The sequence below is a fragment of the Monopterus albus genome, unplaced genomic scaffold (genome assembly GCF_001952655.1).
Source record: "Monopterus albus unplaced genomic scaffold, M_albus_1.0 scaffold487.1, whole genome shotgun sequence".
Classification (NCBI taxonomy): Eukaryota; Metazoa; Chordata; class Actinopteri; order Synbranchiformes; family Synbranchidae; genus Monopterus; species Monopterus albus.
Window position 1 is genome coordinate 54,079 of NW_018128367.1, and position 17,168 is coordinate 71,246.

The window sequence follows — 17,168 nt, forward strand, 5'->3', positions numbered from 1 at the left end:
CTAGATAACAAAGAAACTTAGGTCAGTTAGTGTGTCAGTTGTTGTCATGTGATAGCCTAGGCTTTTATTTTTATTTTATAAGGATAAAAACCTTTAATGGCCAAGTATGTTACACACAAGGAATTTGTTTCTGGCACAGAACCGATGGCAGCCATCTGCGGCGTCAACTCAACTGATGGCTCTAACCATCGGGGGGTTCAGTGTCTTGCCCAAGGACACTTCGATATGTGGACTGGAGGCACCGAGATTCTAATCTTTAACCTTCTGGGTGGGAGACGACTACTCTATCCACTGCACCACCGCCTCCCCATTCTCATGGTAAATGGATGTACACAGTACTCTGCATCTTTGTTCTTATAGTTAAACAGCTCTTTGCCTCAAAATGATTTTGATAGGTGCATTTGTGGGCATGTACCTGTCCTGTAGATGAATATGTGTGCGCCTGCTTGAATTCTGACCCCTGAACATGGGCCCTGTGGCAGCCAGGGTCAGAGGTCAGGCTCATGACATCAATGGAACTTCCGCAGGGGAGGGTCTAAATTGCACGCCATCCATATTGCTCCTGACTTCATCCCTCATGGCTATTAATAGGCAGAGGACTGTTGCATGGCATGCACACACTCTCTCTGCTAGTGTGACCACAGGACATGAAAAAACAGGAATTTGACCTGAACTGGCCACTACCTCTGACCACCGGTTTAGTGTTGATGGCTAGAGGGAAAGGGTTCAATAAGGTGTGGGGTGGAAGGGCTAAGGGTTTATGTTTTGTGGGTCAAGTGGACTGCCTGCTTCATTCAGGCAAAAGAAAGTTCAAGTTGCAAGTATTGAAAACTTCTTATAATTTAGTGGGAAAAGTCACAGAGGTGCTTCACATTTCAAGACCAGTCTTGAAACTGCATTTCCTTCAACACTGAAAAATTGCCTGTAACTTATTGTTTAAGTACAATAAAAGTAATGTATACTTTTTTTCTTTCTCTGCATTTTCATGCAGTAATTGCTGTTTAGTCATTGCAGGTTGCTCTGTGTTTATCAAGTGCTGACAACCCCTCTTGAAAATTTTCATTATAATTAAAGCTAACAAGACTAAAAGTCTAGAGCCATGCTAGAAACTCTGTGAAGCTGTATTGGTGGTGGTTTGACAGCAACGCTTCAATTACAATGACAGTATTAACACCCTGTAATGCTGGATCACATTTTCATTTTAACTGTGTGCATGGAATGGAGAGCACTAACAGGTCAGCAGACATGAGGGACCTGGTGGACCCTAGTGGAGGTGAAATAGGGGACAAGGAGTTTGGGGATGAAAACATGGTGACAAACCATGCAGTGCTATACAGTATAAACAAATAAAATGGTCCTAAAATCCATTCTGTATTTCACTGGTAACCACTGAAAAGAGGCCAGTACTGCCAGTACTTGGATAAGGTTTCTCTTCTTGGTTCAAGTAAGCAGTCTTGCTGCTGTGTTTTCAACCAGTTGCAGGTGAGATAAGGCTGACTGACTGATTTCTAAGTTGCAATAGTTGAGGCGAGAGGAAATAAAGGCATGTGTTATAATCACCAAATCATTAGCAAACATGAATTATTTTAGTTTTGCAAGTGGTGTAAAATAAAAGAAGCTAGTGCAGACAACAAAGTTGATTTGTGTATCAAATTTAAAATTAGAATAAAAAATAAAACCAAGAGGTCTTGCATGGGAGTTAAAATTCAGGGATAGGGAACCAAGACTGCTGAGTAAGGTTACAGCAGTGCTGGTCTGAAGGAAGTTAAAGCAGCATAGACCACTAGGTTTCAATGATAGGTTAAACTCAGCTGCATAACAGTGGTAAGTGATATTATATTTTATAACAATAAACCCCAGAGGAAGCATATTTTATACAGAGAAAATAAAATAGACCCTGATATGGAGCTTTGTGGTACTCCACAGGAGATAGGTATAGAGGGCGCTATCAGGTGTAACAGAGGCTGCAGAATGGGTAGGAGGAACGCCACTGAGATTCTGTACCAATGCATCAAAGAGCTCTTTAGATATTTCATTTGATGAGTGAAAAGGTTGACATGCTGGAGGAAAAGTCAGGGGATCTCCAAGTGATTAGGACTCATCCCCAGGAACCTCTGTACCAAATGTCATAGCCAATAATTGTGATATTTCAGTGTGGACCAAATTGTGGACTGACAAAAAAGACAGACCAATCAGAGAAGAATGGCTAAAATGTGAGAATAAAATGACTGACTTGTTCAATAATAACAAGTGATTGAAGCCCATAGTCTTGTATTTATGAAGCACCTGATACAGATTGTCATTGGGGGATGTTTTAGAAACAACTGTTGCCAAAAATGAAAACTGGTTCCCTTGACACAGATCTGCCTCACCCCCACTGTGGTACAGTACTTAACCTATATAACGTGCTGTAGTCCAAGCATACAGCAGAATTTAAAACACCACTGCAAAATCTAATCTGGACTCCAAGTCCTTTCATTCATAACTCTCTTTTTCTTTGAAAGTATTCCTGTACATTCTCTTCATCTATATCTCTGTAGCTATATGGAAAAATACAAGATGATCCTGCTGATGTATATATATATATATGAGTCTTTAGCTTCAGTAGTTTGCACATAAAGCATCGTATAAAAACTTGAGTTATTTAATTATATATTTCAGCCGAGCTATTATTTGGAGATCTGATTCAAGGCATCAAGAAGGTCCATTCTTCATGGAAGGGTGAAGTGGCTTCAGGGAGAAACACTAAAACACCAGGTCCCATTAAATGCAAAACTATTCACTTCAGCTGACAAACTTTTCCATCTTCATGTCTGGATCTTCAATTTACCGTTTCCCCCCCCTTTTTTTTTCTTCTCTAGGATATTCAATACTGACAACTTCTCCTCTGACTGCTTTAGAGTTGGAGGGGAGAAGTTTCCATGTGGCCCCAGCGCCTGCTCTTGGCGGGACAATCCCACTGTAGACCAAACTGTTTCTGTCTATCTACCTCCGCTGTTAGAGCTTTCCCTCCTCCTCCCTCACTTTCTCCCTTATTGTACTGTCACACAAACAGCCACTTTCCACTGCCCCAGACCTGAACCTTCATTCCAGTTCTCTCTTTCTCTGTCTCTCTCATGCACACACAGAAGTGGTTGGAGTTCAGTTTCATTTGTATATAAACTGTGGGCTTTGCTGAGTGTCTGAATTACAATGAAAAAGAGCAGATTGCTGATAGAACTTAAAATTAGCCTTACATGTCCAGTTAAGTACAGGTGCCATTTATTTGCGTGCATGCATACATATGTGTACTGTCTGTGAGAGGCACTGTGTATATGTGTGCATGCATGCACGTTCTGTAGCTATAAAGGCCAGGAAGTTAAATGGCTGAGCCATTAACCAGAATATAACCTCACCTCTGCAAAATTGTCCCATAAACAGAAAAAGTAACATTCATTTTCACAAAGAGAAAATTTAAAATGTAATGCACACAGCAGAACTCTCACAGACGTTTGCCACCGTCATCTGAAAATCAAAACAATCTCATTAATAAGGCTAATAGTCCTATGGCAACCAGTGAAATTAGATAATATAGTTAACTTTTATTTTCTATCCAAGAGCTCAACTGCAAGAATTAACAAACAAGCTTTTATCATGTCTATAAATGGCAGAGTTGGACAACAGTGTGAGACCGGACCTTTGGCTGAAGGTTGCAAAGGTTCATGTTGCTGCCCCCGCACTCCCCCTAGGTCTGCAATGGCTGGAGCCTTGCTAAACATTGGCACCCTGACTGAGGTAATGAATGTGGCTACTGCTACTGCACTCACAGTAGGCCAAGGAAGAAAGGATGAGCAAATCAGGCTTACACACATAACATACATTATGTATGTGCATAAATAAATGCTTTTCTGCAAGGTATAGCAATAAAGTCCTACTTGGCAGTTTGCTAATGCCTGTATCTCTTAATGTATACTGCTCAAAAAAATAAAGGGAACACAAAAATAAGACATTCAACTATGCTGTGTTCCCTTTATTTTTTTGAGCAGTATACATTATAAAGGCATCTTTTCATAAATCATGCCAACACATAGATGCCTAGTGGATCCCAGGACAAAAAAGTGAATCCCATGTGTTCCCCCTTTTAAATTAAGTACTGTAACAATTATTTTCATGGCTGATTTCCTCAATTAAATGATCAATCACATAGTCTATAAACTGTCTAAAGATTGTGAAAAATGCCCTTCTCAGTTTCCCAAGGTGACGTCCTCACATCTTATTTTATCTGACCAACAGCCAAGAGCCAAGAGATATTCAGTTTACAATGATATAAATCAAAGAAAAGGGGGAAATCTTTATATTTGAGAGACTGGAGACAGCACTATGTTGGAATTTCTGTTTACAAATGTTAAAAATGATTAATCAATTATTATACCTAGTTTCCACTTATTTTCTGTAGATCAACTGATTTTGTTTGTTACTGTACATGTTGTTTTCTGTCTCTCTCTCTGCTCATTTCTCATCAGCTGTCTAATAATGGCATAAAGTGCCCAAAGGTTATTTTAATATTTTTCATATTAAACAGTTTATCAAATTATTGCTGGACAGTGAATCTGGAGCATCTGAGATCGTGGAGGGTCTGGGGCTCGGGGGCAGCTGGCTAATTTGCCCAGTTGATAATCCAGTCATTAAACCAGTTCATGATTTATAAGTGCACTTCTGTCTACACAGCTGACAGCTATGTAGCTGACATTTCTTGAAAAGTCCTTCACCTTTTTGTATCTTTGGATGCCACCAGCTTCAGCTGCTTTGTGAAGATCAGAAAAGTCATCAGTAATAGCTGGCCGACTGGGGATTTGAACAAGCAATCACTAAGTTACAAACCACTGCTCTTGTCTGTGCAGATTCTCAGTCATCCAGGTCATAGTAAGCTGAAAAAAACTTATCAGTTCTGATGAAGCCTCTTGGATGAGAGGTGAAATGTCTTCGACCTAGCAATCTAGTCCAGTTGAAGTTTGTTTCAACCACTGCTCTTGCATAAAAGAAAACACAATATAACGAGATCTACTTGGACATTGCAATTCCTACTCCAACAAACGCTCTCTAAATATGCTGAATTGTGGATTTTAAAGTTAATATAATTCAATTTAACTTAAGCATTTATTTTACTGAACAATGTAATGCTTGAATGTGTAACAGGTGGTGAACTATACAGATTACAGATACAGTACAGTATATGTTATGAAACTAAATGTCCCACCTCTGCCTTACTACTTTTATGAGTCTCCAGCAGACTCTCATATCAGCTGTCAGATGAACCAGGTCCAAACAACAAACAAGTAAACAACCAATGAACTAATAGCAGAGAACATTTCTTTATCTTGTGGCAAAAACATCAACTGGACAACTCTAGAAATGACAGGACATTCTGATACAACAACTGAACAACAATCAAATGTCTACTTGTCCTCCAGCACCACCCTGCACACACACACACACACACACAAACTCCATGGCATCTTAACTGATGGAAACTTCCCTCCCAGGCATAGTGTGGGCTGCCAGTGCAGTCCATTTCCTGCCATGGCTGAACCAGCTGAGCCAGGGATTCATATTCCACTCAGGGGGCCTTCAATCATTCTTGCCCATGTTGCAGGCACATTGTAGTGGGTGTGAGGTCAGATGCTGGGGTATAGGGTATGAAGGAAAGATGGGACAGGGTCTCCCTCTGCTGCTGTCTCATCATATATGCCCTGACAGAATGTTCACAACAATGACATTCCTTAAATATTCTGCTGTCATCTATCTGAGGGGAGACTGAAGCAACTGTGCCAAATGAGAAGCACAAATGCCTACTGCCTATTAGTTTCATCACAAACATGCAATTGACTATTTATTAATTTCTACCTCTCAATCTGTATAATGCACATAGTACATGTGCATGTTTAAATGACCGTGTAAGATTATTGTAAGATTAAATAAAATTGCAGAATTAATAATGAAGGTGTACATTCAACTCTGAATATGTCCAGATTTGTCTTTATAAACAAAACACCTTCTCACTGGGATACTGTTAGACTACTTATTGTGTATACTGGTAAGAATTTGAATCAAAATCTTGTGGATAACAAAGACCAACTGGTAGGATGTGTTAAAATATAACAGTATATAATATATAGTAATTTCCAGAATAATGACAGCATACTGATATCAACTTAAAATGTGTTTGGGTCATTTTCTGTTGATTATAACTAGTATATATCTTTGTAGTTCAGTGTTGTCAGATTATAAAAACTATTTTTAATTCTTATAATTAAGACTTTATAGACACCAAAAAAACAAAACAAAACTCAGAATCCTGATGAGCTTTTTTGAACGTCAGCAACAGGATCTCAATCTCAACAGGTCTTATTTAATTCCTTGACCCAATCTAGTGCAGCAGACATATAACATCTTCAGACTGAGATACATTCAACTCATGTATAAATATCTTCAGTATACTTTGGGTCAATGATGGATGTATTATAACCCATAGCTCTCATATTACATTAATAGAGTCAATATTTTAAAGCTTTGTCAATACGCATTCATGCTGCAAACTTTCTCTTTAAGGGCACAAACAAAATCTAGTGCGCATGCGCACTGCGATTGTTCCCGGAAGTATATCTATGCACGTGTAGCCTTTGACAACCTTGAAAAGACCACAAAACAATTATCTTGTAGCATATGTGACATAACTAACCGTTTCCGTGATGCCAGTAACAAGATTACTGTAAGTCTGGACTTCTTTTTATTTGAAGCGTAAAATAGCATTAAGCACACCTCAAGTAGAGAGTAGCTCTTTTTTGTAACGTTAGCATCTTTCAGTCAGTCTTCCAGCTGGCCAGTATGACTGTAACGGTATGCAACTTCTGACATTAGCACACGGGCTTTTCGTCTATTTTACATATTTACAGTGCGTTTCAAGCAGTCGCCTGTGTGATAGCGGTGAATGTTACGCAACAACGCAGCCAGCGTTAGCTAGCTATGCTAAAAACAAACCGCTAACGGTAGCGTGCGGCTACAACCGTAGTAGCTACATTATTTTTATTTTATTTTTTGTAGTAGCTACATTATTAGATATGTGGTTTATCAACTATGACGCTTGGGTCGATGTAAAGTCCTGTAGATACTGAAGTAACTCACTGACTGTTCTTGATGGATTCAACCAAGGTTTCACGAGCGAGGGCATCAGGGTTGTTCATTCATTCCAGTTTATTTTAACTTTTTGTAGCTATTATCCTTAATTATACTAGTTATGATAACATTGTACTCACTGTCTGTCTGTCTATATGAGAGGGAGACCTGGCATCTCTTTTGTATAACTGTTGAAAAATTTCTCAAACAGGTTATTTTGTGCTTTGAAGTGATGTTTTTACTCACATGAATGAGATATAAAATGTTCTAATTGTTTTCATTTAACCCAGTGTACACTTAATGCTCTACACCAAACAGTAGACAGTGTTTGTGACAAGCCGGTGATAAAAGTGGAGCTAAAGAGCCAGATACTTTCACAGCTGGAATGGCTGAAGACAGTGTAGTTTGTGTGGTTTCGTTAGTATATAGCAAACCACAAATAGTGATTATATCCCAACAGCTCCCTCTGTTTTTGCTTGTTTGTTTGTTTTTTAAATACAGCAATTTGTTAATTAAACTAAGACTGCACCACAATTCTACATGATTATGTGTGCAGCTCAGAGTTTAGATATCTTCCCAGTTGTTATTGTAACTGAAGAAAATGGGAATGATACTGTACAAGATAAGAGTCTGCCTCGTTGTCTCCTTTCAGATACCCTCTCTACCAACTAGGCAATCCTCAGCTTAGGATCTTCAGACCCAACTGGTTCTTGACCCTGGTGAGGCCAGGAAAACAGCAGCCTCCCGACACTGTCCAGTTTCGCGTCCCAATGGTGTAAGTTTTTACTTAACAAATGTTAATGTTAATGCTTGTCATTATATAGAGGTGCATTAAAGGAAATCCTATGGCTGGATTCTCTACTGGCATGTAATTTCATACTACTAACCATCAAGTTGTGTACTGTGGTATCTCAATCAAAATGATTACTATGGGGAATTGTGACTGAGAGTTGGTTGATGTTTTGATTTTAGGCAATAGGTCAATATTGTGGAAAACTAGTGGATTCTGAGGATTTTGCTAAGGAATGACACTTGAGTCAGACGGTCTTTTTCGTGCGAGCTTCCGTGCCACATACGCCACACAACCCCCGATAGCTGCTTCACTTTATTAAACACAATTTGCAAACTTATATGCATGCCGGTTTCCCCCAAAAAGAACCCACCAACCGGAACCATAACTGCCAACCCAAACTTTTCTTTTTCAGCAGTTTGTTAATCATTTGTGTTATACAGTTTCCATTATAAACAAACAACTGTTTAGACAGTTATTGCTTAATTTATGATCAATCTAGCAATTAATAACTGCAGCACTACTAATGTTGATGGTAGAGCCACACCGGCGCAAATCTTTGCGCGGTTGGGGTAGTTTCTTTTACATTGTTTTGCACAGAGATGGAGTAGGTAGGGTGAGGTGTAGAGGTGCCTGAATAATACTGAATAAGTTTGAGTTATTTCAGCCTTTATTGGTAGATAATAGCTTCAGTAAGTTTTATCTGGCGTAGGCAACATGAATGTTCATACGTCCTTTTCCTTAGATTAGTACACCATCTTCAGGTAGGTAGGTATTACTACATATTCTCTAATATACTTGTGCACTATAACTATGATAATACATAAGTAAGTAACAGTTTGTGTTTGTATATATGTATGGGAGAGCCACTCCCTTTAATGCTGGATTCTGTTTTATTTAGTCATTAATTTTTAAATTACAGTTTCTCAGACTAAATTTCTGACAAATTTCTGACTGATAGTAACACACCACCCTTACTATCCATTGATAACGTCCACTGCTGTTAATTAATTATTACCTCTTAGTATTGCAGCATCTGATCTGATCTAGTTTTACGTTCAGGCAATTTGTTTTCTCAGAATATTTTGAGACTACAAAATCAGCAGTTTTATTTGGCATCAAAGTTAGTTTAGGTTGTTACTTTTGTTAAATTACAGAAGTATTTTAGTGTCATTCAGACCACCAGAGTGAACATATGCTTCCTGTTTTAGGGTGCAATAATTTGTTTTTATTGGCACTGTATTATTCTTGCTGGACCAGTACTATGCAGCTGGAGCTGGACATAATGGCCACCAGGTGGTGTGACAGCCTCAAGAACTGGCATGTGAGGTATCGGTCCTCAACAGTATAGAAGGTTTTCACTGCCTTATGATTGTTCTTAATGAACTCAATTGCAGTGACTTGAACCAAACAGGCTAACATGGGCAAAAGTTCTTTTGTCTTTTGGTGCAGTGGAGGATTGGGGCATGTTGTAGACAGTGGAACATCAAACATTAGTCACTTAGATGGGCCAATATTAATATCTACACAGAGAATGAAAGCAAAAAGTTCTTGATTATTCTCTAAAACTAATTTCCAATGGAGTATGCTACAGACAGGTGACTATGGGAAAAACCTGAATAAATGACTGGTCTCCTCCACAGATGATGATGATGCCCCCCATCCATAAGGCATGAGAGGTCACTGAATGGTTTGAGTATAAAAATGCTGTGAATCATATGGTTTGGCCTTTGCAGTCACAAGATCTCAACCCAGGGGAACACCCACAGATGTTTTTTGGGAGACGTGTTAAATAGTGTCGCCACCGCCATCATAAAAGCATCAAATCAGAGAATGTCTTGTGGAAGTTTCATAGGCTTGTAGAATCAATGCCAAGGTGCATTGAAGCTGTTCTGGCAGCACATCATGGCCCAACACTTTACCAAGTCACTTTATGCTTTTGTTTTTTTTTTTTCTTTAATTTGCCACCTGTCTGTATATATGTATAACATAACTTCACAGCCTCCTAATTTTCCACATGAACGCTCTCCTCTACATAAGTTCTTTTTTTTCATATTTTACAGCTCATCAAATTGGTGGGTTTGGACAGTATTTATTCTGTCATAAACCACAACAGGAGTTCCTTACCAGTCAGCACTTAGTAGTGATGAGCTGATTTTGACTACCTCTGTGAGCCAAGGTCATTGAGGTTCACAGTACTCCTCAGGCAATGAGAGGCTCAGAGCCCACACTGGGGAGAAAAACTGAAGTTTGAGGCAGATCATCTATGTGTCTCTGGTGGGGTTTAGTCCATAATCTGTTCATCCAGGTGCCTGGCCTCCCACTCTGATTCTTGCCTTGTCTCTGCCAAACTCCTAGGGTGCTTATGTAATTGTGTGTATGTGTGTGTATGTGTGCGTGCACACACGCTTGTCAGTGTGGGTGAGTCAGTTTGTGATAATGTTGTGTGTCTTTGTGTACACATGCACAAAAGTGGGTAAGTGCAGGGTGCGTATGTGTTTATAAGGGCGTGTTAAGGATTTTTTTTCTTGCAGTCTTTGATGCCTGGGAGAAGTGCGTGGCTGATTGATATGCTGCTGGGGCCTGAGTGCGCACTTGAAACACTGCTATTTTTTTTAATACATACAATGTAGTAAATGGACACTCACAGAGAAACAGTGATACAAGCCAAATATGACTCCCACTCCCAGTGTATTGATGATCCTGAGTCATTACGGCAGTGTAAGCTGTAGGCGGTGTTAGCGTAGTTAAGTTGTAGTGCCAAGCAGCTGTTAATGAAATGTGGTAATGTTGTCTTTCTCAGGGCAGTTCCACAACATGGCCTTTATATCAATAACACCTAGGAGGTAGATATCTATAGTTGTCTGTCTTGTTCTCTTTTGCTTTTTTTTTTTAGTTTTCTTGCTTGTTTGCAGTATCACTCACTTTCTATCAGCTGCTCATCTTTCTCTGTCCTCTCCCTCTGTCCTACCCTGGGCTCTGTTATTTATTGTTTTTTTTTTTTTAAATATATTTTAATGCTTTGCAACACGTCCAAAACCAATCCCTCCTTGGCACTTGTTGTTTGAGACACCTGGGCTGCGTTCTATTGTAATTCTCTTTCTACGAACTGGAGAGAAGTATTTGTTTGTCTTTTTGATTGTTCTCCAGCCTTTTGTTCTCTGTTAGTATTTTCCCTCTGCTCTGGCAGGAACGTCATCAAATTTCTAGGCTTACACTCCCCACACACCTCTTGTGCTTCACCTGGCATGGATAGAAACCAGTGCTGACACACACACACACACACACACACACACACACACACAAAAAAAAAAACACAACGGGTGACTTTGTGTGACGACACACACACACACACACACACACACACAAAGAAAAAAACACAATGGTGGACATTGTGTTCAGTTTACAACTCAGACACATTTCATGCTGCTCTACCGTTTAATGACTCTGAAACCAGACCATGCTGCAGTTTCTCACTTTAATCAGACTTGATCAAATGAGCAGACTGACCCTGCTACATAGCAGCTCACATCGTCTTTACCTGTTGGATTAATTGATGCTATGATTGCCATGGCAATCACTCTTTCTCTTCTACTTCATAAACACATGGCTCAAGTTAGAAACCAGGGCATTTTTCTCAGTAATTACTCACAGTTTATGTCACAGGAAGTAATTTAGTGAACCAGTAGAGGAGTTTAACTAGCTGTCAGATCTTACTAAGAATTTGGTGACTCCTGGGGACCTGTTCTTTGATCTGTTTCTGTGCTTTTGTCAGACCAAAACTCGAACAATAAATCTAATCCTTCACACGCTGCTCCTATATTCTTAGCTTCTCAACTGTCTCTTCCCTCTCGAAGGCTCAGGTTCCTCAATGGCTTTCCCTCTAAACAAAGTCTGCTATTATGATCTTGATACTAAGTGTTGAGTAGGTTCTGTGCATGTATTGTTTGTGGAGATGGGTGGGTTGAACTAGTGAGTGCACGTATCTCGACCCAATCCTGACAATGGAGCAGGCTGACAATGAGGAGCGGCTTTCTTTTGCCTTTCATCTGTACAGAAAACAACTCTCTTTTTCATTCTCACCACTAAGCTGCTCGGACACAATGTATGGTTCTTTGATGCTGTGTGTGTGTGGACTGTTTGCTTAACTACAGCGTGTTAATAAAGGTTACACGAACTAGTAAGAGAGATTTATTAGAATACACAACATTACATGTGAGAGGGACAATGCAGCTGTCTGTTATTACTGAGGAACACTCCTGCTTGTTTGAGAACACGGTTTTATGTAGTAAAGTTGTCCTGTCTCTTCAGTTAGTGATGGTACAATGGTTTTCCCCTTTGCTAATGCATTTTTCTGAGGTCATCATGATATTTTTCATGTACACGTACATAATTTTGTGGTTTTAGCTGATGCAAGAGTAGTTCGGGCAGCAAATCCTGGCAAAAAATAAATAAATGAACATCTGTATCAAGTTTAGTAGGTGTTTGGCTGCCACCATTTGCAAAATGGATTTTCAGGGTAACATAAGGCAAGTTCCATACAAGATAAAGGCCCATTAGTTTCTGATGATGTGCTGAAGCTGTGAGGTTTCCCCAAACTGACAGTGTCTGAAACTGCAACTCTGTATCACCCTTACATGTGGCTGCATCCTCCTGTTTTCCATTCCCTTGTAATATTTAAAGTTAATCTGCCAACTAAAAAGGCATAAAACCCAAATGTGTATGCAGCCCAGTTTCTATCAGTGTACCACATTAAATGATCATGGCATGGCATTCATTTTTTGCAGTGTAATACAAACAATACTTCAAGCATGACTCACCATTGACATTTATTCTGTCCACTCTAAGCAGGACAGTCTACTTCAGCCCCTGAGGTTATGTCAGGTGAGGGTTAAGGGAAGCACAGGGTGAACCGCTCGTGCAAAGGATAGTGTAGTGCAGCTTGCCAGTCAGAGGTTTGGACACACCTACTCATTGAAGTTTTATTTTTTCACTATTTTCTACACTATAGAACAATACCGGAGACATCTTTCATATTCTGCAAAGTGGCAGCTTTGCACACTATTGGCGTTCTGCCAACCAGCTTCATGATGTAATCACCTGGAATGGTTTATCAACAGTCTTGAAGGAATTCCCATTTATGTTGAGCACTTGTTGGCTGTTTTTCTTTCAGTCTGTGGTCCAACTCAGCAGTTGAGTTTAGGTCTATATCCAGGACTGTCTCCTGTTGTGTGCTGCTTGTGTGAAAGGTCAACTCTAGACAATGCCTGGATCTGATTCTGTGGACGTTGTCTGGAGTACTCAAGTGAAGACAGCTTTAGCAACATGTTGAACCACAGGTGGAAATGCTTAAACCACTCAAACTGGCATTCATAGTCTCCTTGGCTTTGTGTGTGTTCGCCCTCATTAGAGGATGGGACCCATCCAGGAGCATGTTGATTCATTGCAGTGGAGGGTTTACATTTGAAAACAGCTGACAGAGATGTGTAGGATCGTCTTCAAATTTATGAATTTGCTGTGTGACGTACAAAAGTACAGGCAGGTGACAAATTCAAGGAAAAACCTCTGTGCTTCAACCCCTACAGTGAGGGGATCTGGTGGCTTTGTTATGCTGCGGGGGCCATTTTGCTGGCATGGTTTGGGTCCACTTAGAGGGAAGGGTCACTGCAGATCAATACAAAGTTGTTATGAATGATCCCCTTTATGCTGTGATAAAACATTTCAGTTCTAATGGGAGCAGTCTCTTCCAGGATGATGGTTCCCCCATATACATGATTTTATGAGTGAGTTTGATATGAATGATATGCTATGGCGTTCGCAGTCCCCAGATCTTCACCCCGTTGAACACCTATAGGAAATTTTGGACTGACATGTTAGACAACATCTCCACCACCATCATCAAAGCAGGAATATTGTGGAATGATGGTGTTCATGCCTCTGGTAGAATCAGTGCCAAGGCACATTGAAGCTGTTCTGGCAACACATGGTGGTCCAGCAACACTTCATGTTGGTTTTTCCTTTTTCACTTCTCTGTATGTTACAGTGGGGCATAATAAAGGTATCACATTTAGCCCATTCCTTCATCCTTGCCTGCATAACTTCAGAGACCTATTTCTTTTAGCACAATATGATATCAGATTTAGGTTGTATCACTCTTGTACACCTCCCTCTCAATAATACAGAACAATATAACTTTTTAAATTGTTTTCTGACAATGATGCCAGTGTGCTTGTTTCAAACCTGCTTGGGAACGACGGATCATAATTGAATCTAATTCATCACCTGCGTCATCTGATGCCCTTTTAGGTTTTGTGTTTGGAGTTCTTTTATCATCTTGGATAAGGCATCTTTGTACCATATGTGTTTGCATATAAATATACCAGTTGCTGAGGAACGATGCCTTCAGCCTTGGTAGCTGCAGGAGACAGGTTTTCATTCTTCCTGAATTAAAAGTGTGAAAGGCTAGCTTGTGAAGTCAGATGGGTGTTTATGCTGGAATGATGAGCAGATGCTGCCTGCGTTACTTGTAGAGACACCACATTCTTTGTTTAAGTTTAGTCTTGTTTATGTACATGCTTATCTTGACATTTTCTCCTGAGCTTCTAGACCAAGGCTTTCTCTGAGGCTGGATTCCAGGTTGTAGCTGAGATGGGAGTCATGTACTGTATTGACTCAGATCAGAGAGAACGCAGCTATATAATGTAGCATACAGTACTGGTATCCTTGATGAATTTATAGGTGTCCTGTGTGTTTTGTTGCATTTCATTTGTTTCTTTTATTGGTAAAATTTCAGTTATTATGTTGGTGACTGTTCAGGGTTTTTTTCTTTGCATCATATATCTGCTGAGTAACAGACAGGACTCTTCTTGCACATACTTCATATGTACTATGTGTATTTTTGTGGTGGTTGGATAATTGGAATGGTAAAAGCAGTAGGGATGTATAACATGCTCTCGTCATTAATCAGGATCAGTGTTCTCTCTGCTAATAATCCAGAGGAGACCTCACAGTCCCAAGCCACTTTCTGCTTTTCCAGTTCCCTGCCCCTGCTTTCTAGGAAAACCCATTTCTCAGCACAATCTCTCTCTTTCTCTCTTTCTCTCTTCATCTGAAGTACTCCTGGTCACTTCGCTCTACCTCACTGCCCTCTGGCACACACACTTGGAAAAGGGTTATGGGGGGAGGTGGGTGTAAATGGAGCAGAAAGGTGCATCTACATTCCACATCTTAGCATCTGTCACCTTTTGACTTGCTAAAGAGGCCTACACAAGTTTATTTACACCGTACTTTACACAGAGATGTATAAACATCTCCGCCCCCATCTGCCAGTGGCCCTGAACCAGTATTGGCTCTGAGAAGGAAAACTCAGTGAGTGCTTAGTTTTCTCTGCTCTCAGTGGCAGGCAGCTGCCTGAAGTTGGTGTTGTCATACTCAGAAGTTGCCATATCAGACTGTCCTGTTTTCTGTAATGGTGGAATCAAATGTAGAAATAATTACTCAGCTATCATAAATGTAAGCATAAGAGTTTTCGATAAACACAACATAGCAGGTCAAATGGAAGTTTTGTCTGTCTACACCACTGTCAGCTTTGCCAAAATTTAGTCTGTTATAGAGGAAAAGGCTATTGTTTCTACAACATGGAAACATTTATTACATCACGATTAGATACAAAGAATCCTTGCACTCACAGATGGGATTTTCTCATGAAAATGTTTCACTTACCTTATAATATTACAGCAGCTCAAGGTACTGTGCTGTTTCCTCTGAAAAATAGGGAATATTAAATTATGCTGTTCTATCAAAGAAACATATGAGGTGATAGGACACACCATATCCGAGGCACTCATGTCAGACCACAGTGTTGCTATTAAGCACTTTGTCAGACGCATTTAGGAAGTGCTCTCTACCAAGCTAATCCAATTGGATAGATTGATTAGCAGTTAAAAGCCTTTCTTCCTCTGGTCGGAGCAGTCCCTTCCAAATGCTGCCCATTGGGCTATAGCTTCAGCTGGGCTGGCCCACCGGATCAGTTGGTGCCAGGTCCACTTCCTGTGTAGGGTTTCACCGGGCGCGATCAATACATGCAGACAGCTAATTGGATGAACACCGAACACTTCTTTCCACTTTATGGTCTAGAGAATAAAAGCAGAATATGGGTTTATAGGGGTGTTTCCTGTCTGTTACAGGAGCTAATATAACAGCAGTTTATGGGAATGCAATGTAGAAATTGGCTGTATCTTGTCTGTGTCAGTCAAGTGAATGTGGTGTCATTTGATAAACAGTGATCCAGCAAGTAGCTTCAACCACAGATATTTTTCCTCCCACTGTTACTACCTTGCACACCCATTCATACCACTCTTTATTCCAAACAAACATGGATGTTAAATGCTTTCTTTCTCTTTCTCTCTCCATATCTGTGTCTCTTCTCTATCTATTGTGGACATGTCTGGACAGAATGACCAAGTATGACATAAAGAACTACCTGGAGAGGATCTATAATGTTCCTGTTGGAGTAGTCCGTACCAGGATACAGTTTGGTGAGTGTTGCAGCTACATTGTACAAGCACATACAGAGAGCTAATAACATTTACAGAGCTTGGACTGGTTGACACTACCTCATAAAATATAAATATTTGTCATAGATTTACTGGTCGTGAAGATACTATTGGACAGTTATTTTTTTCACTAGTTCCAGTAACTGTTAACTTGTATTTACAAAAAGAGGAGCACTAGCTCATGCTATAAATTTTCACAGGTCCATTCTCATCCTAGTAACTGAGACTTATTGCAGTTTGCATTTCAGGGCAAAATATATGAATACCTAGTTTTGCCCTTTTGCCTCTCACTGAACCTTAGCATGTTCATCAAATGCACAAAAGCAGCCATGGCTCTGTTAAAGATTTATAACATTTGCATTGCAACTTGCATAGATTACTGGGTTGCTCAGGGCTCCAGATTACAGACTTGATTTTGCAGCCCAATTTATTGAACACTGCAACTGACTTTTTTTCAAAGGTTACAGTGGATGCAAATGAAAAATAAAATGGGTGTTAACAAAAAAGAATGGATGTCTTACTGTCACAGTCGAAATACTAGTGAGATGTAGGTATGGGAGGTAAACTATTTATGCGAAGTTGTCATAACAATGAGGAGGAGTAGTTTCCTTTTAGATCAGAAATCCTTCTCCAGAGGAAAAACAGGATACAAATAAATCCCCCAGAGGCAA

The 17,168-nt window shown here is 39.9% G+C and overlaps 1 protein-coding gene across 1 annotated transcript in view; it reads left to right on the forward strand.

Annotated features, from left to right (window-relative positions):
• The first annotated feature begins 6,582 nt into the window (after positions 1-6,582).
• Positions 6,583-17,168, forward strand: part of mrpl23 (mitochondrial ribosomal protein L23) — a 36,272-nt gene continuing 25,686 nt past the window's right edge. The window contains exons 1-3 of the mRNA XM_020587911.1: positions 6,583-6,748; positions 7,805-7,927; positions 16,397-16,479. Coding sequence (XP_020443567.1) covers positions 6,729-6,748; positions 7,805-7,927; positions 16,397-16,479 — 226 coding nt within the window. The 5' untranslated portion in view covers positions 6,583-6,728. The remainder of the gene's footprint in view (positions 6,749-7,804; positions 7,928-16,396; positions 16,480-17,168) is intronic.